General features: G+C 38.5%; 1 protein-coding gene across 12 annotated transcripts in view; it reads right to left on the reverse strand.

Annotated features, from left to right (window-relative positions):
• The window catches only part of msi2b (musashi RNA-binding protein 2b), a 302,804-nt gene that overhangs the window by 204,505 nt on the left and 72,711 nt on the right, over positions 1-25,588 (reverse strand). For all 12 annotated transcript variants that reach the window (XR_007829157.1, XR_007829159.1, XR_007829158.1 and 9 more), the window contains exon 6: positions 24,322-24,414. Coding sequence is in view for 6 of the 12 variants with exons in the window: in XM_051128674.1 (XP_050984631.1) it covers positions 24,322-24,414 (93 nt within the window). In the remaining 6 variants the exon portion in view is untranslated. The remainder of the gene's footprint in view (positions 1-24,321; positions 24,415-25,588) is intronic.

The following is a 25,588-nucleotide window of genomic DNA, read 5'->3' on the forward strand; positions in this document are numbered from 1 at the left end:
CATTACTCCAGTCTTGGATGATCCTTCAGAAATCATTTGAATATCCTGATTTATTATCAATGTTGAAAACAGTTGTGCTGCTTAATTTTGTTTTTGAAACATGCAATACTTTTCTCAGGATTTTTTGAATAAATGTTAAAAAAAGACCAGTTTTTTTTTTGTTTTGTTTTTAAATAGAAATTTTGGTAACGACATACACTACCGTTCAAAGTTTGGGGTCAGTAATTTTTTTCTTTCTTTCTTTCTTTGAAAGAAATTAATACTTTTGTTCAGCAAGGACGTGTTAAATTAATAAAAAGTAATAGCAAAGACTTTTACTGTTAGAAAAGATTTCTATTTTGAAGAAATGCTGTTCTTTTTAGCTTTTTATTCAAAGAATCCTAAAAAAAAAAAAAATTAAGCAAATATGAAAAAATATTCATAGTAGATTAGAATAATTAGAATGATTTCTGAAGGATCATTTGACACTGAAGACTGGAGTAATAACTAATGAAAATTCATCTTGCATCACAGAAATAAATTATATTTAAAAGTATAGTAAAACAGAAAGCAGTTATTTTAAATTGCAATAATATTTTATATATTTTTAAACTTTTTTCTGTATTTTTTATCAAATAAATCAACCTGTTAAGCATAAGAGACTTCTTTCAAATACTTTAACAAATAAATAAATTTAACAACCCCAAACTTTTGAATAGCAGTGTCTATTAATATAGAAAACAAATGAATGAACCCTTGTCATTTATGAATTATATTTCAAGGTCAAATCTTTTTTTTTTTTTTTTTACACCCAATATGTATTTGTCTGATTAAAATTGATTTAAAGATGCAGCTTAATTTTCCTTTGCATTAAATATGGTTTCTACCCGAGGCCTTTGTTGGTGGAGTCAGACACATTAGATGACCCACCTCAGAAACACAAAGTAAAGGAGAGAAGTGAGAATAACAGAACAAGTAAGGGAAACCATGATTCTTCTGGCATTGAGATCACTGTATTACCACCCACCGCTGTTGTAAGTGTCACTCTGGATAGGGTGCACTGGAGTGGATTAATGGTCTTATCACCCGTTTGACAAAATAACACTTCACCTGATGTTCAACCCTCCAGCACGGTGGGATTTTTTATTTATTTATTTTTTTTGATTTGCCTTAAATCATAGTCTGTACCTGTGACGTGATTAGTTCTCACATCCTGAGTGTGATGAGGTGTGAAAGAGTGGCAGAGCTCTGATTCTACAGTTCACGCCCCAGTCACGATCACTCCTGAATCATGGCAGTTCTGCGCCGTTACAGTCACAGGAAGACGCGCGGTTTCCTGCTGTGCTTTGAGGTGGTGACCTTGTATGAACTGACAGGCTTGTCTGTTCCTAAAGTACTACTTTTGAAGACTTGTCTGTTCTACATAATACAAGAATAAACACACTGACAAAAAAATTCCGCTGCTATAACGGCTGTGAATAATAGTCAATGAATCTTTTAAAGTCAACATCAAACACCATTTACAACCCTTTTTACTTATCCATTGGGATCTGATTGGATTATAAAATAGGGCTGTATTTCAAGTGCTTTAAAGGAAGCGGTTGGGGTATGCAAACTGTTTGTGACCCTACACCACAAAACCAGTCTTATGTAGCATGGGTATATTTGTAGCGATAGCCAGTAATACATTGTATGGGTCAAAATTATAATTTTTTCTTTTATGCCAAAAATCATTAGGATATTAAGATCCATGAAGATATTTTGTAAATTTCCTACCATAAATATATCAAAACTTAATTTTTGATTAGTAATATGCATTGCTAAGAACTTCATTTGGACAACTTTAAAGGTGATTTTCTCAATATTTTGATTTATTTGCACCCTCAGATTCCAGATATTCAAATAGTTGCATCTCAGCCAAATATTGTCCCATCCTAACAAACCACACATCAATGGAAAGCTTATTTAATCAGCCTTCAGAAGACGTAAATCTCAACTGAACTTTTAGACTGGTTTTGTGGTCCAAAGATAAAACTCCTAATATGACCAGCAATGTGTACCACTGTGCCTGCATTTGTTTGATCAAGAATACAGTAAAAACTGTAATACTGTGAAAGACTATTACAAGCAATTGTTTTCTTCTTAAACATACTTTGAAATGTAGTTTAAATTTGATTATGATGTTTTATTATGCAGATATTACTCCAGTCTAGTGTCACACGATCCTTCAGAAATCATTATAGATATTCTGTTCGGTGCTCAAAAATAAAGATCTTTGCACATCGGGTCCAAAAAAAGAAAATCTGAGATTTTCGCATGTTAAAAAATAAATACGACCTCTATGGCTGGGCAATTTTTCTGATTTTATTAATTAATTTGAATTTAATGATTTGCCTCAATTTTATTTTTTATAAATGAAGGAATCATTATTTTGAATAAGAATATTACCAAATGTTAGAATTAGACATATTGACAAAGCTGGTGATAACAGTAAAGAGGAAAGAACGACCCAATCGCATGTTGGCGCACGTGATAAACCGCTAGGCGCCATTTGCACAGAATGTGCTTTTGTGTTGACAAAAATGTGACACGGGCAGTGGAATAGGAAAAACGTAAGAATATGGGAGTGAACTTCTTGAGTGCTGCATTTTTAGAATGCCGTTTTATGCACAAAACGCTGCAAGAGACGCGAGTGCAACAGTCAAACGTGCTCATGTTTACATAGAAAAAACAATGGAAAAGCAGCACAGTTTAATAAAAAAATCTTTTAAGAACTACAACTGTATGTCTGATATTTCATGTTTATATCAATGATGACAGGCTGAAAGATGCTGTTTATTGTTTTTACAGAACATTTATAGTTAAAGGAGAAGTCCACTTCCAGAACAACATTTTACAAAATAATTTACTCACCTCTTGTCATCCAAGTTGTCTTCAGTTGTAAAGAAATTATGGTTTTTGAGGAAAGCATATCAGGATTTTTCTTCATATAATGGACATCATTGTGTACTCCGGCTCAGAAAGGTAGAGTATGGCGAAAAACTCCATCTCATTTTCTCCTACAACTTCAGAATCGCCCGACATCGTTGTACCTTTTTTTTTTTTTTAACAGCGTTTGACTTACTTGCACTTCCTTAGTCTTTGCGCGTTCTCTTTGTAAACACTGGGTCTATAGTTCCGCCTACGTTCAGCGTGACCTTTTGACTTGATTCAATAGTACGTAGCGTTGTGGACACGCATACCAGAGCTAGTGCTAGATGAGCTTTTGTGCTTAAAAAGTATACAATTTTGACAGATCGTTTCGCTAGATAAGACCCTTCTTCCTCGGCTGGGATCGTTTAGAGCCCTTTGAAGCTTCATTTAAACTGCATTTCGGAAGTTCAAATTCGGGACACCAATCAAGTCCATTATATGAAGAAAAATCCTGAAATGCTTCCCTCAAAAACCATCATTTCTTTACGACTGAAGACAGAAAGACATGAACATCTTGGATGACAAGGGGGTGAGTAAATTATTTGTAAATTGCTGTTCTGGAAGTGGAGTTCTTTAATAATAGTCTACTAGGTGTTATACCTTGAGTTATTTTGAATCTGAATTACATGGAATTACCTTTTTAAAATCATTTTTGTCATCTTATTTCTGAACATATAATATGTATAAGAGTTTGTACAAGATGTAGTTGCAGTTCATGCATCTTTTCTGCAAGTGATTTGTTTAACATTTACATCATGCTTAGAATGTCATGTATGGTGCACTTGGAATAGCATTTTTTTAACTAGAGGGTTAATAAAGAAAAAGTTACTTGAATCATAGTTACATTTTCAAGCTGAGTACTTAATCCTTACAAATCCTAAATACTTAAAATAAATAAATAAATAAATAAAAATCGAGATTTTAATTTTTTGCCATATCGCCCAGCCCTAACGACCTCACGTTGTGTCAATCACGTTTACACACTGCCTCCGGAACTGTAGTCCAATATAAATTTGGATCGGGTTTTATTCTTTGCATTTTTCGCTTCCAGAGAGATTTTTTGACAACGTTTTGTAACCTTCTGTGTGTGACGAATTTCGGCGAATACGAAAAAAAAAACGCATACGAAATTTTTAGACTCATTGTCCTAAGACAGATGCAACATCATAAATGTCTTTATTTTCACGTTCGATAAATATAAGCACATCTACTGAAAAGAAAAAAAAGACATACTTTTGAGTTAAATCTCAACAGATAAATTTAGGACGAATCTGCCACCCCAGAAGGACACATTTGGGTATATGATGCGTAAAATGCCAATGACGTTTTTGTAAATGACATAAAATAAGGACTGCTGCCTGCATGCCAGCTGGCAGAACCTTGAAGAGCGTGTAAGGAATGAAGAGGAGACGAGAAAGAGAGAGAGAGAGAATAAAGGGAAAATATTGTGAGGCTGTAAGTGTGTGTAGGTCAAGTCATTCTTGCTGACTCAGAAAGCTTAGCAGAGGTCGTGGCATCTTCAGATGACTGATACTCGCTGTTCTTTCCTCCTCTCTCTTACAATACTGCTGCTAATTATATCAGCTACTTCAGTCATCAGCTCCAGAGATATGCTTACCTCAGAGACCTTCAGGACCATGAAAACATTTCGACAGATACAGATGAATGAATAACAGAGTAATCAAGCATGACTCACTGAAATGGTTATAAAAACTAGGTTTTTGACATGTTCGAAAGGAAAAGTGAGCAAAGCTTAACCGTACAAAACCTTCCCTTTTTAATCGCCAGAATGTTTTGGGTGGTTTCCAGAGTGTTCTTCGTTTCTAAGTAAGCAAGAGCGGAGATTAAGTAATCAGTTAATCAACACATTAATACTATAATTATTTATAGAGCTACCTATTGTCAAAAGTGTCCACCCTATGATATTTTAGTCTTAGATATTTCGGATACTTTTTTAAAGTCTAGTCACAAAGCAATATCATCTCTTCAAAACAAACTGCATGATCACAAACGGTGTAGTTTACCACCAGCAATGGGAATTTGTTCAAATCCATAACACTATGTATGAGCAATCGCAACAGTGCTGCTTGCGTTAGCAATCACCACAAAAAATCTGTGTTTATAGGTTACATAAACCGGCTTCGGAGCTGAAGTCATTTAGCGAAGTCAATGCTCGGTTACGTGTGTGATGTTTTTAAAGGCGGCCCTAACTCATGTTATCATCACAGTGTGAGATGAGGATTAGTGTGGACCACTTCTCCTTTAACAGGTTTTCTCAGTATAAAGCATTCAGATGGAAACAGACTGCAAAGGAAGGGGGTGATCTGTGTGTGTTTGTGGTGTGTGTGTGTCTGTGAGGGAGAGAGATGTTTGACAGAATCTAATAAAGCCAGCCAGCAGAACTGTTCAACTCTACAGCTGCAGCTACAGTAATTACAAAACACTGCACCTGACAATCAGACTCTCTCTCTCTCTCTCTCTCTTGCTATTTCCTTTCCCCTCTCTCTCTCAGACTCTTTTTGCAGAGCTGCCGTAAAATCCAGAGTGAAGAGAAAATGCCACAGAGGTCAAGGTGTGTAATGAAGCATTCTGATAGTGTGAATGGTTATTAAGTGCTGGGAGAACGCACTCAGTTTCCCCAGTTTGGCCTCTACGGGGGGAAAAAAGCCCTCTTGTATGGCAGAGGCAGGAAAGTGTGCAAACTGAAGGTCATTCGGTGGCTCAGGAACAAGCCTCTGGAAATTGAGTTTGATGTAGTTGTTAACTGAGTGTTGGTAGAGGCTGGTAAAGTTGTTGATAGAATACGTATTCCCTGTTAATTTATTGTGGGTGCACAACAGATGTTTAGGTTTATTAATTGACTGGTGGTAGAGGCTAATGAAATTGGTGATAGAATAGGTAGTTTTTCTTTTTTGTTTTATATGTAGATATAAAGATGCTTAGGATTAATAACTGAGTGTTGGTGGGCTGGTTGTAGTAATATAGTTTTTAATGGCATGTCAGCAACTGAACTATTTTCATGGCAGAAACTGAGTTACAAAATATATTCACAAAATATATAAGCATAAAATAAAATAAAAAAATAAAATAAAATAAAATGACTGGTGGTAGAGGCTAATGAAACAGTTACAAAATAAAATAAAATAAAATAAAATAACTGCTGGTAAAAGCAAATGAAACCGAGTTACAAAACATAAGCATAAAATATAAAATAAAATAAAATAATAAAACAAAATGACTGGTGGTTGAGGCTAATGAAACTGAGTTACAAAAAATAAGCATAAAATATATAATAAAATTATAAAATAAAATACAAAATAAAACAAAATAAAATAAAATAATAAAGACAGCAGCTAAGCTTGTTCATACGACAGATATATATAGACAGATAGATATATAGGTTCTAGAATGCACATACATAACGCATGTTTGTTTATTTTTAACTTGCATGTTTATGATGCTTCAATTAGCGAACTACGGCCTGCCTCATCGAAGTCAACCTTGCCAACCAGATGTGTATTCGCTCAAACATGCACGGATAACGCAAGCGCACGAACGAGCAAGTCCGATCCGATCGTCGCACTTCACAGCAATTTGTCACAGGCTCGAAGAGCTCTTTCCAAGTTGCGCTCCTGAATTAAAAGACTCCTGAGTGAATGTCACATGTGTAGAAGGGGGAGCAGATGCGACAGATGGGCTCCGAGAGTCTCTCTCTCTCTCCGCCTGCTCTCAAAAGCCACAGTAAAATATTGAGCCATTAGGGCCTTTTGTCAGAGTGAATCAGGTGTGATGGGGTGGGGTGGGGGGGATCGAGAAAGCGGAGGATTGAAGCTCGACTCCTGAACTCAGAGGCACAAAGGCACAACTGCCAAAAATCGTATTTGTGCACACACAAACACACAGACGGCAGCTGTAGGGAAAACTCAGATACAAGTCACTCACTCCCTCCCTCCCTGACTTATTCTCACTCTCTCGTGCTTTTCTCTCTCTCTCAAATCCTTCACTCCAAACAAGCTATGCTTTTACACGGTGCATTGTGTTTAATGTTCCAAACGCCAAATCGGAGAGGCTTGAACGCCGTCTCTGAAATCTCTCCCATGGCATGCATAAATTCCCACTAAATTAGAATATAAAAGACGTGCAGAATGAAATCTATTTGCCACAGCGCATGTATATGTATTTTGTGCTTCTGAAAGGTCACATTCAGGCTTGGTGCATTCCAGTAACATGCAATTATTCACTCCCTAACAGGATAGAAGCCACAGTTTTATTGTTTAGTCGCCCAATATTTTGGTTTTTACGTTTTTCTAAGCCTGCGCCTTGTTTTATTTTCTGCAGTATTTAACGTTGTTATTTTGAGACAAAAGTTCAGGGTACAAATACCGGCAAATGACCGTAACCTCAAACGTATCATGCAAATGCAGCGAATAATAATGCAGTGATTTGCAAAAATAAATGTCAAATCCGAGTTTGGAGATTTTAAAATAAATAAATAAAAACCAAAGAATTAAAACAGACGTGTTAGCAGAGAAAACCAAAATAATGCATGCATGCATTGTTCCGCTCACAGTAGCACCATTCTATTATGAACATGTCATGCGCTATCAAGGTGACTAAGACAAAGATTTCAAACTAAACTGTTTCCATAGCACCCCAGAATGCTATAAAACATCCAAACGGTTTTAAAAAGCCAACAATCAAAGTAAATTGCAGCATGCAGCCTTTTAAAAGAAAAAGTCGCATTGTTCTCTTCTTTCTAAACAAAGTTTAGGAGCATGAAACTGAAAAGAGATGGATGGAGCATGTGGGTGAGAAACAGAGGGATGGAGGAAGATATGAAATGAAAGGTCATGGGGAAGCAGGATAGCGGCAGAGAGCAAGCTTGTTATCTGTTTCAGGGGTAGAAAGGGCTTGGCTGAGCAAAGCTCAAGGGAGCAAGGTCAGTCCTCCAGTAAAAGGGAGAAAATGAAAGTCAGAAAGTTCTGCTGTAGCTGGAAAAAGTGCATTATTTGATGTGTGTCAAATTTAGTCCAGGTCAAAAATACCTATACAAACTCTGTCCTATGCAAATATTCGCTGATCGTGCCACAGAGACTGATGGAATTTACCTACAGCACTATTACTTATAATACAGATGAGGTCAAAAGTTTACACCCCACTGTGAGAATCAATAAAAATGTTAAGTATTTTAGCAAATGCATGTTATTGGTTATTTAGTTCTGACCTGTATAAGATATTTCACATAAAAGATGTTTACATATAGTCCACAAGAAAAAAATATTGGTTGAATTTATAAAAATGACCCGGTTCAAAAGTTTACATGCCTTTGATTCTTAATACTGTGTTTTTACCTGAATTAACCGAATTATTTGGTTCTCCAACATTTTTGTGTATTTGAACCCTTTCCAACAATGAATGCATCAGTTTGACATCCATCTTTTCACACTGAGGACAACTGAGAGACTCATATGCAACTATTATAGGTTCAAACACTCACTGATGCTCCAGAAGGAAACACAATGCATTAAGAGCTGGGGGGTGAAAACTTTTGGAATTTGAAGATCAGGGTAAATTTAACTTATTTTGCCTTCAGGAAAATATGTAATTATCTTCTGTAGCCTCTGAAGGCCATTACTAAATGAATAAAATATGATGTTTAGGCAAAATAAGAAAAATGTACATATCCCCCAAATGTATGGTTTTTCCTTCTGGAGCATCAGTGAGAGTTTGAACCTTCTGTAATAGTTGCAATTGAGTCCCTCAGTTGCCCTTAGTGTGAAAAGATGGATCTCAAAATCATACAGTCATTGTTGGAAAGGGTTCAAATACACAAAAAAAGCTGGAAAACCAAAGAATTTGTGGGACCTGAGGGATATTTCTGAAGAACAGCGTGCAGTTTAACGGTTCAGGACGAACAAGGGAGTCATGAACAACTATCATGAAACAACAAAACACAGCTGTAGATCATCCAGGTAACAACACAGTATTAGAAATCAAGAGGATGTAAACTTTTAAACTGCTTTTTAAGTATCACAATATTGTAATGTGTAGTATGGAAAATTGTGTTTAAAGATCACAAGCACATTTTAATAAATTAAAGGTCATCTAAATAATTTAAAGGAAGCAAATATACACAACTAAATATCCAAATACTGACAGATACGGTAAAATGAAAAACATCTAATATTAGACAATAACTATGGTAGTGATCTATTGTGCATCCCATTTTGAAATTAATAACCATATTTAGTGACAGCTATGACTTTCAAATCATCCTTGGACAAATAAAACACATCTTTTCTCTTCACAAATAAAACATAAAATCACAATATGCCAATCCAGTCTGTAAAGTTGCTTTGAAACTATGTGTATTGCGACAACAGTTATACACAAGTAAACAAATATCAAAGATGGCAACTTATGACATCAGATATTCTTACCACAAACTGCTATGATGGGATGACAACAAATGGATCTAAAACATTTAGCTGGCACGCAGCTCAACTCTCAATTTCTGCGAGTCCTACAATGTAAGAGAGTCAATTTGGTTATACAACATGATTGTCACTCTTGTAACAGCATTTATCACTACTGCATTTTGTGTGAAGCCATTGATGGTTAAGGAACAAGAAACATTAATGACAAAGAAACAAAAGAAAACATTACCAATGTGTTTGGAGTATTGTAATTTGCTCTTGTCATGTAGAAAGGGGGGCTTTGGTCCACAAAGCTAGCAAAATCCCCTCCATTCACACACATTCTGCGGTGACTGCCATCCGCCTGCTTCTTCATAAACAAAGGGATTGGCAGTCTGTGCCAACCACGGGCAACCTGGCACCGTGAGGAAATCGCCCATCAGCACTGGGAGGACTGGGACAGAAAACCTCCATCACATCAGTGTCTAAAATCCTACTCACTCCTGATACAAAATAATTAGCAGAGATGGCACCGAGACTCCGAGCCACCAGGGTGCAGGAGATTGCGAAAGACTTAAAAGAGCTCCCTTTGACACCCAGGGTGGTGCGGTCAGCCTGTTTGGACCACTGCGACAGATCAAACACAGAAGAAGGTGGGGTGAAAGTCACTTTTTCGCCCGCTTTCTTCTTGCAGTCGCGCTTTCTATTTATCGTAGCGGAACACGGCATGCATCTCTGCTTGATTCTCTGCAGCATGTGATAATTTTAATTAAGTCTGGACCCCTAAACTGAAGTCAGTTGGCCTTTCTTCTCTTGACGCGTCACGCTGTGAATGATTTAGTCTTCGTTTGGGTGCCCTTAACGTTGGCACTTCAAACAGACACGTGCCATGCGGTTCGCTATTTATTTAGTTTTCATGTGTTAGTTGTGTTTACAGCTTTACAATTAATTTTATTTTTGGCCATTCTACAATTTCAATGACAGAAACCAAGGAAATGCTAGTCACAAGCTAGAATCAAACTTAACCACTACCCCATAGCTTCAACATTAATTTAGTAATTTGTCCCCCAGACACCCTGCAAAGCATGTTTTGATGCTATTTGCAATATGTGGCCATTCAGCGCAAGTGCCGGAAGGCCAGACATACAGGACAATTTGAAAACGCTCTGGGGTCTCTGAGCGGTCTCGACAGCAATTCGTCAGAAACGCAGATTGAACATCTGCGCGTGTGGCTGCTGTTTGGACGCTGGGGAAGCAGTGTGTTGTCATTAAGGCGGGTGAGGGGGGCACCGGGCCCAGACCTCTTCCTCGCCAGCCCCTGGCCCACCCTCCCACCAGCTGTTTGGAAGGATGGATGTCAACCACCTGCTGTGGAGAGAAATTAGAGCGCTTGTACTAGTCTTCTTTTTAATCATCCGAATCATTCACTCCCTCATTGTGAAGTTCGGCTCCCGAGGCAATGGCACCGGCAGGCCGGTCGACTCCTCATCGACGCTCAGATGAAACTGACAAGCTGTCTTTTCAAAAGCATCCCTGCGACATTTCGAAACGCCGTTTCCCCCCACGGCGTTGATAAAGACTGTCGGGAGGGCCTGAAATCCACAGCGAAACTTACTCAGACAGTGAAAACAATTACAATATCTATCTCCTTTAATCCATTTCAAGGTGACATTTAATGCCAAGTTATTCTTGTTGGAAACCTTCAGGGGACAATAAATCAGTCAGCAAAATATAATTCATTTTAATGGATTGCGAGTGTTTTTATTTTCATAAGTCAAATCTAAAAAGGATCACTGCCTGGGAAGGAAGCCAGCGTATGGGGAGGAGGGCAGCGGGCGCTTGGGCTCCGCGCTGGAGTGGCTTGCCTAAGAAAGTATCATTTCCTGAAGTCTGGTATATATCTGTCATTGCAAATGTGTTTGTCATTAGAGCACAGAGGGATATGCCCAAACTCGCTCTGGCGCATGTGGTACGTCTATCCAATTAGAATCTGACAAAAAGCTTTATAAATGACTCGTGGTGTAAAGATTTACTACAGAAGCTGAATTTGCTTGTTTAAATAAATTAAACACACATAAGCTCTTCATTGCTCGCATGCCATCTCAGTTGCATCTTCATGCAATTCGTGATGGACTACTTAACCTTGGCCTCTTGCTACACCACTCCACGGGATCCATCTCCAGTGACAATAAACCCACAACCCCCACGGTGCATATTCAACCTTACCGTGCTCTTCAAATGACGCATTACTGTGCCCAACTCAGGCCCGTGGAGTGGGACGGTGTGAGAGTTGGTTAAAAACAAAAACAAAGAAAGCAGGCAGGTAATGCATTGGCATTTGAGTTAATTAGCACTGCAGCCTGGAGAGTCCTTCACCGCTTCCTTGCGTGCTCGCCTCAAACAGTCGTGAAGAGCTCGCTAAAGCACGCGTGTGCGCGCCAGCATGCGGCGAACATATTTATCAATCCAATCTGCTTCATCCATTTATCCTTCTCGCCTCCCCCACCTCAATCTCTGCATCTACAGAAGCAACACAGCAGAACCCCACAGTTGTTGACACTCATCTAAGAGGACATGCCCTTTAAGAGAGGCTGAGTCTCTGAGCGAATTCTGTCTAATTACGTGCGGATGTTTCTTCTGTCTTATGTGTGTCTTTTTCTATCTCGCCCTCACACCATGTTGGCACCAGTCCACGGGAGCCCCAGCCCAGCGCTAGTGTACGTTATACAGCCATTCTTCGCTGTGTAAGCCCAGTAATTGTATATGATGTCCAATACCTTTGAGGCTTCATTAAAGCTTTGCATCAAGCTGCGTGGAGAAAAAAAACAAGCCATACCTTCTAGCGAGCATAAGGTGGAAGGAGAGTGGGGGACAGAAACAAGGCCATTTAAAGCTTTCAAAGCATTTTGAGTGGGAGAGGTAGTTATCCCAATGGGACATTGTTTTATGTGTTTTTTCCTCCGTTACTCGTGCACGACGTGTAACAGCGTGTTAGCGTTCAGGCGGCCCCGCGCCAAATAAGCACCCATGCTGTCAGCCCAATCAGATTTTGGAGGGACGCTGAGGAGAGACAACTCTAGTTATAATTTCTCTCTCATCGCCGCGTCTTTCTCTCGAGCTCACACTGACTGTTTTCACGCTGAGCATTTAAATGTTCTCGTTGCTTCGCATCCGCCTCTTTGAGCTGATGAGAGACGTACGAGCGTATCAATCTTCTCCGCCGAAGGAGAAATTAAAAAAATAATCACCAAAAAAGCGCCTCTTAAAGTTCACAACGGACCACGGTCTGAATTACGCTGAGATAATCCTGTTTTCCAACCGTCACGTTGGAGAGTGAAAGGAAGCTGTCACTCATAACCTGCTTTTGCTTCCGTGCTCCTGGACAGCTTTGTGGAATATCAGCCCGGTGCAGACTTCCTGTGAGCTCACGGCGCAACGGGACACAGCGGTGCCTCTCTCTCTAAGAGCCGGCCTGGCAGGTGGAGGCTTATTTGGCCACATCTTGGAAGCTTGAAGATCACAGAAGCCCCCCTGAGTCAAAAGTTATTACCACTCCAAGGCTATCTCCACAGGTGAACGGGTGGTGCCAGTAGGGGGATTGGAAATGTCATGGTCTCTATAGAAATGGGTCCCTTTTTTTCCCCGTTAAATCCTAATAGAGCACCGAGCTGATTTAATTGGTGCACTCTATGCCTAGGGAGTGGTGGAAAAGATCGCAATCGGCCGGCGCGGCTTCAGGCACAGTGGGACCGGCCAAAGCTGATCTGATAGTGCCACTCAATGCAGAAGGTTGAGCTGAAGCCAAAGCAGATCTTTTGACCAAAAAAAAAAAAACTTCGAAAATGTGGGCAATCCAAGAGAAGCGTTTTACCTGAAACGTTCTTCCGTCTTTCCCTTCAACCTAAAATAGCTTTGAGGTGTGCTATCTCTCGGAGATTTGCTCGTGTTAGAAGGGTCCGAAAATCCTTCTCAATCTCCTTAAAAATTGCTGGCCCTTTAAACAGATGTGACCAGACCCAGAGGCGTATCTATCCACACATGACTCAGTGACTCAATCAATCAAGGCAATCTGTGCTTATATATGGTTTTATGCATAAACGTAAATGACTGGACATGAAGACCATGAAAAATTTTTGTAGTTCAATTATTCTATCTAATGCACTTTGAGAGTTCAAAATTAAGAGCTCCAACCCATGTTCTTAACTAAGAAAACTTGTACCTGAAAGGACTCCACCCTTTTTTTTATTTGTGATGTACTGTCTCAGTCTAAATTACATTCACAATGGTTTTTAGGAAGCCAAACAAATTAGAATATAATAATAAAAATAAATATAGCTCCAAGCAGCGATTACCGGGGTTCAAGCGCTTACGGCATTTAAGCATATATGGAAAAAGACATTACATATTATTTAGCAAGGCCTTACCCACCTACATCAATGATTAAACCGTTAGACAGTTAGAGTGCCAGCTGTGGTCCGATCCCCTTAAAACATTGCATGCTTGTTTAGAATCACCTGTTGCATGTGTACAGCAGGTTTCGTGAAGTTTTGAGTTTTTCTTTAGGCTTTATAGGATTTTGGGTAAATTCGGATAGGTCCCTTTGCCAAAAGACCCCATTATAGCTTCCCAAAGGGTGAATTTCAAAATTGTTTTGGTAATTATTGACCTAGAGAGTCCAGAGAATTGTACTGCAGTGTTTGAGCGAAAAACCTAAGACTAGTTCACAACAGTAGGTTTTTTTTTTTTTCGTTTTTTTTTTCATCTTCTCAATCATTTAACAAACTCACAATGGGCTCACAATCGAATCTGAGCCAAGGATTCCAACAACATAAGACACTTGAACCTGCAAGTAATGGTTTAGGAGTTATGAGCGATTTTGTACTTCTGTTCACTGTAGCGCCCCCCGTCAGGCCGATTAGGCCAAGTCTTAGCTTTACTTTTAAGATTTTATTTTGACGGAAACAACAGCTTTTATAGAGCTTTTATGTAGAAGGTAAACTCCAGAAAATAAAGCATAACTGGTGGTAGTCCTGTTCCCAATGCACGGTAAACTCTCAGCACGTGCAATAAACAAGTTTACTGCATTCATTCACTGTGAACGGAGCCATTCTGAGGTGCAGAAACACCGGATCATGAGCTGATCACCTGAACGAAGTAATACGAACAGCAAAAACAGACTTGATGAAGGGATCAAGTCATCTTGTGCTTTCAGATTTTGTTCATTTGACAGGTACTGCGTTAAAGCATAATGACCCAAAACACAACTTTAAAGACCTTTTATGTTAGAACAAGAAGTTTAAAAACCACACTTTTGCAACGAAGACCTATCGTTTCATATCATCATGTGACCACAATAATATCAAGACAGTTTTGCTATCGCGATATCACGATGTTGATAATATCGTTACAGCCCTATAAACCAATCTTGTTATGGAACCTTAAGCTTAAATACATCTTAATTAAAACCCAAACGCTAATTAAATATAGCTTAAACATGTTATCCCCTCAACATGTGACTTAAAAGTTAACAAACCATCTGCTACAGATAATCTAAATCCATAAAACACACTTCAGTTTTAAGGGTCACAGATAAAGTCAGGCCGCATGACGCAACATGGCGTCGCCACAGCTCTGACGACATCTACAAGACCTTGATTCCAGCTTTCATGCCCTCTAAATCATCTTACAGCACAGGGACTTTGACGAGGAAAAAGCAATTAACAGAGAGTGATTAGAGCGATTAAGTTAGCCAAATGTGGTCAAGCTCTTTCCATTGAACGACGTGATTTCAAGACGTCCAGGTAAATAATGCCATCAAAGACGAAAACTAGCTGATGGGTATACGGTAAAAGCACAGAGGCCTTCTGGTGCATACGAGGCAGCTAAACTAAGGCCAATCCATCACCGCAAGGTTATAAATGATGTACTCTGGGGAGGTCCTGAACAACAAGATGTACTGCCGAACTACAGACTTAAGGAGACGAGAAGGAAAAGCGCGGAATCAAAATGGAAATCATTGCCAAGAAGCAGTTTAACTTCCAATTCTCCTGTGGGCGTTTTAAAATCATCCCCCCTTGACTTCTGGAAACACAGCCAATACTTAGTGCAAACAAAGGTCAGGAAGAGCGTTAAATCATTTGTCTCATTTTTCTTTCAAACAGTCCCGCTAAGCTAGATCTCGGAGCCTGTGCTTTAGAGCCTGTAACCGTGAGCGAGTCGCTGGGTTGAAAGCTTCTGAGCCGCCCCGACAACTGAGGGGAAATCTTCTGGGTACCCTGTGTTTTATTTTTCCTTCAGCAAAATGTTTTAAAGATCATTTACACACCAACTGTTAGAAGACAGGTCCCTAGCGCATTCTGCCAAGAAGAAGAAATTTGAAGCTTTTTTTTTTTTTTTCTTTTAAACGTACAAAAGTGTACTACGGTATTCATGCACAATTAGAACACCTAAAATGTTGGGGAGGTTGAGAAAGAGGACGAGGAGACTAGGGGGACAAATTTGGGATGGTTAGCAACAGGCCGCTCACCCCTACCGGCAATTACTATAATTACATCATTCTGCTGGAAAAAATAAGTTAATATGAAGGACAAGGTGTACCACTTAACAATAAAATGAATGAAGCAATCATTCATTTATTTAATCATTAAAGTTAAAATATAATTCACTATTCTAAATAAACAGATACCAGATTAAAATATTCGTTAATGTTATTGTTCACTGTGTTATGTAACTAGTTCATATACACTGCCGTTCAAAAGTTTGGGACCTGTAAGACCCATCAAAGTTCCATTTATTTGATCAAAAACACAGAAAAAAAGTTAAAAAAAAAAAAATTAAATATTATTGCAATTTAAAATAGTAGTTTTCTATTTGAATACATTTTAAAATATAATGTATGTCTATGATGCAAAGCTGAATTTTCATCAGACATTACTCCAGTCTTTAGTGTCACGTGATCCTTCAGAAGTCATTCTAATGTGCTAATTATCATCAATGTTGGAAACCTGTGATGGTTTTCAGGATTCTTTGATGAATAAAAAGTTAAAAAGAACAGCATTTATTCAAAACAGAAATCTTTTATAACAATGTCTTTACTATCACTTTTTATTAATGTGCCACATCCTTGCTGAACAAAAGAATTATTTTCTTTCAAAGAAAGAAAGAAAAAATTTACTTTAGAACGGTAGTGCATATTGTTACAAAAGATTTCTATTTTAAATAAATGCTGTTCTTTTTAACATTTTATTCAAAGAATCCTGAAATAAGTGTCACAGGTTCCAAAAAAAATGGTTTCCAACATGGATAATAAATCTGCATATTAGAATGAATTCTGAAGGAACATGTGACACTGAAGACTGGAGTAATGAAGCTGAAAATTCAGCTTTGCATCACAGAAATAACTTTAAAGTATATTAAAATAGAAAACCACTATTTTAAATTGCAATAATATTTCACAATATTACAGTTTTTTTCTGTATTTTTAATCAAATAAATGCAGACTTGATAAGCAGAAAAGACTTTTTTTAAAAAAGCAATAAAAATCTTACTGGCCCCAAAGTTTTCAAACAGCAGTGTACATAATTATGCATTATGAACACTGCCGTTTGAAAAGTTTGGGAGTAAGATTTTTTTTTTTTTTTTTTTTTTTTTTAAGAAGTCTGTTATGCTCAAAGTTCCATTTATTTGATTAAAAATACCGTGCATATTGTTACAAAAGATTTCTATTTTAAATAAACGCTGTTCTTTTTAACATTTTATTCAAAGAATTCTCAAATAAGTGTCACGGGTTCCAAAATAAATATTGTTTCCAACATTGATAACAAATCTGCATGTTAGAATGAATTCTGAAGGATCATTTGACACTGAAGACTGGAGTAATGAAGCTGAAAATTCAGCTTTGCATCACAAGAACAAATTCTATCTTAAAGTATATTAAAACAGAAAACCACTATTTTAAATTGCAATAACATTTCACAATTGTACATTTTTTCTGTATTTTTAAAATCAAATAAATGCAGCCTTGATCAGCAGAAAAGACGCATTTAAAAACATTAAAAATCTTACTATTACCATTACACATACTACTGGAACATTATAGATTTTGGAAATGTTTTGAAACGTGAGGTGACATTTTGATAAAAAAAAAAAACAAACAAAAAAAAAAAAAGATCAAAAAACATTTTAGCTGTGTGTCCAGCCAAAGAAAAACAATGGAGAAAAAAACGGAATGAAAGAAGGATAGAGATCAATCTCAAGGCGCGCGAGAGCATACAGAGGCGGAAAGAGAGCGAGGTCTGGGCCGGCGACCTCAGCCCTGCCCAAAATCAATTGTGTTTTCAATCTTCACAAGAAGATTTGGTTTCACTGGTTAACACAAGCGCTGTGAAAGCCATTTTGAGACCTTGTTAAAGACTCGGTAGCGAAACAAATACAGGTGTGGGCTCGGCTCGCCGAGGATGAGAGGAGGGAGGGAGAAGGGAGGACGGGAGCAGAGGGAGGGAGGAGTCTGGAGAGAGCGCATCATCTTAAAACTAATCCCAGCCAGTTCAAAAGCTGCTTCTTTCCCTCACCTTCCCTTTTCATCCCTCACTAGCTCCTCATTTGTTTTCTCCCTTCACTCCAGAGGGCACTGGAGAGCGGGGAGCCCGTGATTGAGTATTTCAGCCGCCCTTAAGAATTTCTACCTTTTGTTAGTGACTTCCCACTTGTACGAGGCCACTGATGTGTGGAGAACATTTAAGGGCTACAGGCTCCATAGAAGTCCGCAGGGATTTACTGCTAACCCTCGCAGTGAATAGAGGACACTTCCCCGGCCAGTCTTACGGAGGAAAGCAGTCCAAAGGGCCCTTTGATAAGAAATAACACATCTCTGCCCAGACAATGAAGTTCCTGCTAAGACATTAAAAGAAAATAAACCATGAAATGCTCACAAAGCTGCACACACAGGAAGTGGAAACTCACTGAACACAACCGTTACATATAGCATTTAAGCAATGGTGTGGTGTTAAATCTTATCCCTGTTTTCATAGAAGCTTTCGCTAATCTTTTTTATTTGCTTATGCACAGTAACCTTTCGATCCAATTCAATTCATTCATAAGTGCTTTTAACAACAGAGATTGTCTTAAAGCAGCTTTACACAGAGTCAGGTATAAACCCTGAGATGATGACGCCGAAGGCCAGCGGTGAGCGCAAAGGAACTAACCTTGGAGAGGAAGACGATGCGTCTTTAAGACAACTTTGGACGGCCGCCATTACTCACACTCCAGAACCGCTGTCATGTTTCCACTCTCGCCGTGCACATGAGGAAAATGCGTCTGAAATAAACTCTTCACAGCGAATCCACAAACACCTCTCGTTAAACAAGCTTATCAAATCAGACTTTAAGGGCTCAGTGATGCAGCGAGGCTTGCAAATAGAGCAGTGCACTGTTTTTATTACCCGAGCCTGAGGTAAATCGAATGCCGTTATTAAATGTTAGCGGTTCACCAGGTATGCTAAATTAACTAACAGTGAGTGCTCGGGATGCAGTCATTACAGACAACACACTGTCCTCACTGAATATTGAAGCTGGGAGAAAGAGTAAACTGTGACATTTCATTACAGAAACATGACAATACACAGTCTGTCACCAAACTGGTGATTACAGTTTACTTCGTCCAGCGTTCAACGTGGGCTGGTCAGTGAGTCATGAGTCAAAACCACCACAGAGAAAATTAAACCTTGCTCAATGTCAAAAATAGAAAGCAGGACGCTCCGCGGAGAAAAATTATGCTTTGTGAAGAATGAACATTGATTTTCAAAAATCAACCAGATGATTTTCAGTTGGATTTCTCACTTTTAAACACAACATGAAACCAAAATTGACCTTATTTACTTTCCAAAGTAATTTCCCTGGTCTTACTGTTAATAATTTATCGGTGTACGTAATGCTAACTCAGTCAAATCAAAACGTGATCATTTTTTCTGCTTCTAAAAGAAACTCTCTTTCCTGCTGATGTAACCAAGGTCATGTGGGCTCAGGAAAAATAAAAAGAAATTACACATATGGGTCAATGGTGTGACACCTACATTTTCTGTCCAGCTGCATTTTTTTTCCGATAAAAATTGGTTTAAATGCATTAAAAAGATGCCATATCTATTAAGTACCTCTCCTATGTATGGACCCACTTTAACTTTTCAAAAAAATATTAGTTACTTGTCATTTTTTTGTTATTCAGAGTGTCAAAGTATCATGTGATGCGACCGCTTGGCCATAACGGTTGTTTTGGAAACGTCTTTGAAATTACCCTAATTTTATTCAGATTAATTTTCTGCACTATTTGACATGATGTAATCCTGTATAAAATATCATGTGGTGCGACCATCAAGAAACTACCATTTTGAGACTTTTGTTGAAATCCATTCAAAGATAGAACTTTGCATCATATAGCAATTTGCCAATAACCCATGGAAGCATCAGGCAAGTTTGTTTTTCAAATTTGGCAAAAAAAAAATATATATATATATATAATAAAAATAAAAAAAGATTTAACAGCTGGTATGTAGTTACCACATTTGGATATTATGTGGTATGAAAAAAAAAAAAAAAAAAAAAAAAAAAAAAAAAATGAATATTAAGTTATTTCTACAAGTATTTATTTTTATTATGAATTTCATAGTGATTGAATTTGAAATATCATGTGGTGCGACCACTGCAGAGTGTTTTCCATTACAGATATATGTCCCAGATCGGCAGTTTTTGTGCTTTTATATTCAATTGATGGTTTATATAAAATACTTTATTTTAGTATTATTTGGAATGGCTTTTTATGCAATTTGGGTCATTTCAGATGATTTATGTTTAATCTTTGTACAATATGAGACTAAGTGCAAAAAAATTTATTTAGTGCATGTTATTTTAGTTCGGTAATTATGCATTTATTAGTAATTTATTATCTATTATTTATTTAATAATAACTATTTTAATCTATTTTAACAGATTCCACTGCCTAAGAAAGCAAAATGGACACTCGCCATAGGCAGCATGTTAATTCAGACCCTACAGTCAAGCACAAACTCCAGATTTCATTTTCTAGAAAGAAAGATGTTCATGCTATGATCTCAGAACCTGAGCCAGCAACCTCCCGCTACTTTAAATTGACTCTTTGCTCAGTTCAAGCAGCACATGAACAGATCATCTCTTCATCTTTACTAGTTATAGCACAAAATAAACATGAATGAACATCAGAAGATATCATGTTTCACCCATGAAAAGATGTCAATAAACACCATTTTTTAAGTTCAAGTCCACCGACTTTAATCTACTCTCCTGTCTGGTTTGTTTGTCAGACAAAATGACGTATTTGGCATTGCGAGTAGTCAGATCGCCTGTTAATCAAACTTACAGTGAAGGATCAATTGAGCAGCCAAGACTGGGCAAAGTTCAGAAATAACTGGATCCAAAGAAATACCTGCAGTTAATGCCATGTGCTGCATTTTTCACACACCTCTTTAAATAGATATTTAATGATAAGGCATTTGTCATTTGGAGCGACAGGCTCATCATGTGGTGTGACCAATAATAGGAATAACTGTACTAAAATTAAAACAAAATATCTAATTATCTAAGTATTTTTAAAATATTTGTTTCATGCAATATATATTGCACTTGTTGGACAAGCTGTCTATCTAGGCTGCAGAAGGTTAAAGCTTTGCCCCTGAAATGGTAGAAGTTGGCTCTCACCCAGGCCGATATGGGAACCAGGACAGAGGAGGCATAAAGGCCTGATTGTGGCAGAGCACTGGCTTGGAAACAACTCTCAGGCCTAATGAAACTAAAGCCTGGCCACAGCAGCAGAGCGAACACTAAAATGAGAGAGGTAGAGAGAGAGAGAGAGAGTGAGTGGGGAGGGTGGTAATGAAGTAAACAGGAGTTGTTTCAACTTAGCAGAATAAGTGTACTTTGTTTGGAGATCTACTCCAAGCCGATTACAATAAACCTATGACTAAGCATAAGCCACCCTATGTAATTAGGGCACATGAGGCAGCCTTTTACGTTCTGGTCACGTCGAATGTACAAAATATCTTGGCGAGATTTATAATCCAACCATGCCAAGTCTGTTGTCTTAACGCATATAAAATGTTTCGAAGGAAACAAGTGAAATTATTTAGGCATGCCTTCTAAAAGTAAAAAGGCAACACGCCGCATTAGCACGGAATGACTGTATGCTAATGAAAAGTGGATCTAACTCAAAGAGCCTTTGTGGAAAGGCTTTTAAAATCTTAATTCTGCAGTGTTGTGCAATAAATGCCCCATAGTGCTGCTTAAGAGAGAGTGTGTGTGTGCGCGCGTGTGTGAGCGAGTGTGTAAGCTGTCATAGCACAGAAAAAGCGCTCAGGAAGAACACAGCTTCTAAGGAGACAGATCCTGTGACCCTGCTGCCCCATGCCACCTGCTCTCCTCCCAGGATCCTCGTTGTCTCACTACCCACCGCTCGCCAGGAGACACTGTTAATTGGCCTACACACACGCCCCCACGCACACACACAAACCTCCGGGTATCAGCTCAACTGACACCACAGTGTGGCAAAACCTCCAGGTGGGCGGACTTGCAGAGTCATCAAGAGTTTGCCGCAAATGAGCATCCAACCTTCTAACAACTCACTTTGAAGGCTCGTTTCGCCTTTACTCACAAGTGTGCATCCAACGGACGGTCAATTTGTAATTTTCTTGTCTTAAGAGACAGACATTTCATTAGGCTGCGTGTTTGCTTCGCAACTTATAAACAACCAGACACTGAGCGCTGAGGTCTTTAGCGTTATTGGATCACGCTGCCCATTCAAAGTAACGATCTACAGCTTTACGTAAGGACGGCAGACAAGTGCGCCTCAATAAACCGGGCTGTGGTAAGACTAATATAGTCTTGTGACCTAAGAAGCTACAAATCCTCCGCCGTTCCTTTAATCACAATGATTTAGCGGTTGTCTACTGCCAGTGCTGGCGCTGGTGAAAACACCCCCAGGGCAAGACGTACAGCACAGGGCAAGTAAAACATCTGCATAATTGAGCCCTTCAATCAAGTCAAGTGTGTGTTAGGTCCACTCAGACACAGCTGATTACAAACAAATGGAGCTAGGTATTTATACAGAGCCTGAAATAGAGAGAGACAGCGAACTTACTCAAAGTAATATCATGCAGCAAACAGAAAAGTTCACCTGGGTCATACAAATATCAATCTTCTGCATGTGTATGGCAAATATCAGGCTAACCAAAATCTCAAGTAGGACCAGGTAAAAAAAAAAAAAAATATTGAAGACTTGAATGATACTGATTCACAAAGGCCTAAAATCAATCTTTTGCTCTATGCCTCAGTACTCAGTTTATACAAGGTAATAACAAATAACAAATGTAACATAAACAAATGTAGATTGATTCCAGAAACAAATGACTCTCACAAGTCTTTTCTTTTCATTTAAAGGTGTCATGACATGAGAAATCAAATTTGCCTTGATCTTTAGGCATTTAAGATCTTTGTACCATTAAAGCATTCTGCAAGTTTCATAGCTTAAAACGTCCTCCTCATTATAAACAAAGCATTTATTTGAAAGAAAATAGAAATTACAATCACTGCCGCTATCTTGTCTACACTGGATACAGCATGCAGATGCGTGTCTGTCGTCAATAGGACAAATGGAGTAATAGAACGTTCGTTTTGATGCATTTGGTTAAAACAGCTTGTTCGCATCTTTGTACAGATATCAGAAGGATCCCAGTGTAAGGAACGAGTGAATAGTTTATTTGTAATGGCATCCCGGATCATGTCTGAGGATTGATCGTAGCATTTTTTTCGTAAACGAGGCACAGTGTCATGAAGAGTTCACAAAGAAACATTTGTTGAAAGATGAAGCGGTACTAGATCTGAATGCAGCTGCATCACAAACGGTAAGTAAAATGATTTCATAATGCTTTGTCTAGAAATGACTTTTATTTTGATCATGTTGTCAAAACACTCACATACAATAGCGAGGGGACATTGAAACTGTTTCCTATTCAATGACATCAGCCAGTAACAGTGGCTGATTCCTGACAAGCCTTAAAGGACCCGTTCAGAATTGGGGTTGAAAATAATCATTTTTCCACGTTTGTTTATTTTGTTTTTTTAGTGCAAAAAACAACATTATAAATAAATCTCCAGTAACATTAAAATAATTAAAAAACATATCATGACCCCTTTAAAAACATGATATTGAACTGAATCAGTCTGAAACACCGCACTGTATAAATTACAGATTTCGTAAAAAGATTTTTTGGTCTATAGAACATGTTAGCCAGGGTTGCCAGGTGTTCACAACAACCCCACCCCCCCTGCTACTCAAAACTAGCCCAATCACATTTTGGAGGAGGTCTTTTGGTAAAAAAATCTTGCTCCAGGGGGTAAAATACTTTGCATACCAGAAGCTAAATATCACATTTTTGAGGTCGCTTTACAATAGCTACAGTAGCCCAATTCCATTGGAAAACCACAGACTTGGCAAGACTGATGTTAGCAAAATGAGCATTATAACTAAAATATACCCAAATTAATCAAATAAAATTGATTTAAAATGGGTGTTGAATCAAAACTAATCAAAAGCTTGTGTATCAGAACAAAATTGGGAAACTTGTATTAATATCTATTCATAAAGTCAGAAACAAACATACTATTGGTTGAGTAAATGTTCTGACCAACTCAAACAAACAAAGTGTCCAAAGCATTACACACAGCAGCTTTAAGCAAAAGGTCTTGGCTACTACATACTACTACTGGACGATAGAGACCAGGCGCACGCTGGTTTTTCATCTCCAAATGGCCACATCTCAAATGGCCTGCTTGAAAGTCTTGAAAGAGCCCGTTGAGGGACAGCATTTCTCATCATATGCAAACATCTCTCTGTGAAATCAGCCAAAGGGAAAAAGAAAAAAATTAGATCTTACCTTGCCAAACTGTTCAAAATACTGCTTCACATCTTCAACTACTGTGTTAGCTGATAATCCGCCTACAAATATTTTCTTTGTTCTTGTGACCATCTGGAAGAGAAGAGAAGAAGACAAGAGATTAGGCCCATGTGAAAACACTTCAGAGGACTTCAAACGCATAGGAGACAAAGAGGAAGCTCAGAACTGGAAAAGAGGGAATTGGGAGATGACCGGTTGTGGGTTTTGTGTCCCACTGGGAGATTGAAGAGGAGGTACTGTGTAATTTGTTGAGTGTGTGAGAGTGCGCTCGGGGACCGGTAACACCTAGCTTGCGATGCCCGACGCCGCTTGCGTTACCTGTTCTTTCTCTCGCGACATTACAGGCCTGACACTTTGGTTTCACACTAACACAAACACCTGAGCTGCGAATGGTGTTTTTCTTGTGTTGCGAAGACCCAACACACAATCCCCCAGTCCATTTAAGAAAATTGGAATCGGTATGTTTCAGAGGACAAGCATGCAGAGTGAGCAGCACGGATAGACCTTAAAAGACACTCTAATTGAGTTACAAACAAAAGGTGTCAGAAAGTTGGAAGTCTCCGAGCCGGGCGGGATCTCAAACCGGTGAGAACAGACAGTAGTAGAGGTCGCAGTCGTGCAACCAGGCCCATTTTTCAAAACACAATTAACTCTCCCTGCTGGAGAGATGTATGGAGCGCCGAGACCCGACTTCTCTTCATGCAGCAACGTTAATTGTGCTGAGAGCTGGTGCACTGAGATCAAATAGCCCACCTATCATATAGGGCAATGATAACGGCTAACAAGAGAGCTCCTCAGGCAATGTTAAGCCCTTTTTGAAGTTAACAAAGAGAAGAAACTTGTCAAATTCCCGCTTATGATAGACCCGTGTGGATTTCTATTAAATGTGTGCTTGTTGTCAGAGCTGTCATGCAGCAGGTGATCCCTACGTGTTATGGCGCTCGCGCTGGAGATAAAGGTTCAAATCGGGCTCCGTTCTAGATATAGATATAGGATGAAGATATATAGAGAGAGGGATTGACATACACGGATGGATTGACCAATCGACACACAAACAGATAAACAATTATTAAATTTTACGGAACACTGCTAGTCATGCTGGTTAGAGCTTGAAACCTAAGGCCTTATGATTTCCACGATGCAGAAAATGTGGACAGAATTGCAGAACATAACGCAGAACATAATGCAAAATGTCATGGAATTTGCCAAATTTTGGTTGAATAAATCAAAAGTAGGTCAGTAAACT

This window comes from Labeo rohita, chromosome 15 (genome assembly GCF_022985175.1).
Source record: "Labeo rohita strain BAU-BD-2019 chromosome 15, IGBB_LRoh.1.0, whole genome shotgun sequence".
In the NCBI taxonomy this organism is placed as follows: Eukaryota; Metazoa; Chordata; class Actinopteri; order Cypriniformes; family Cyprinidae; genus Labeo; species Labeo rohita.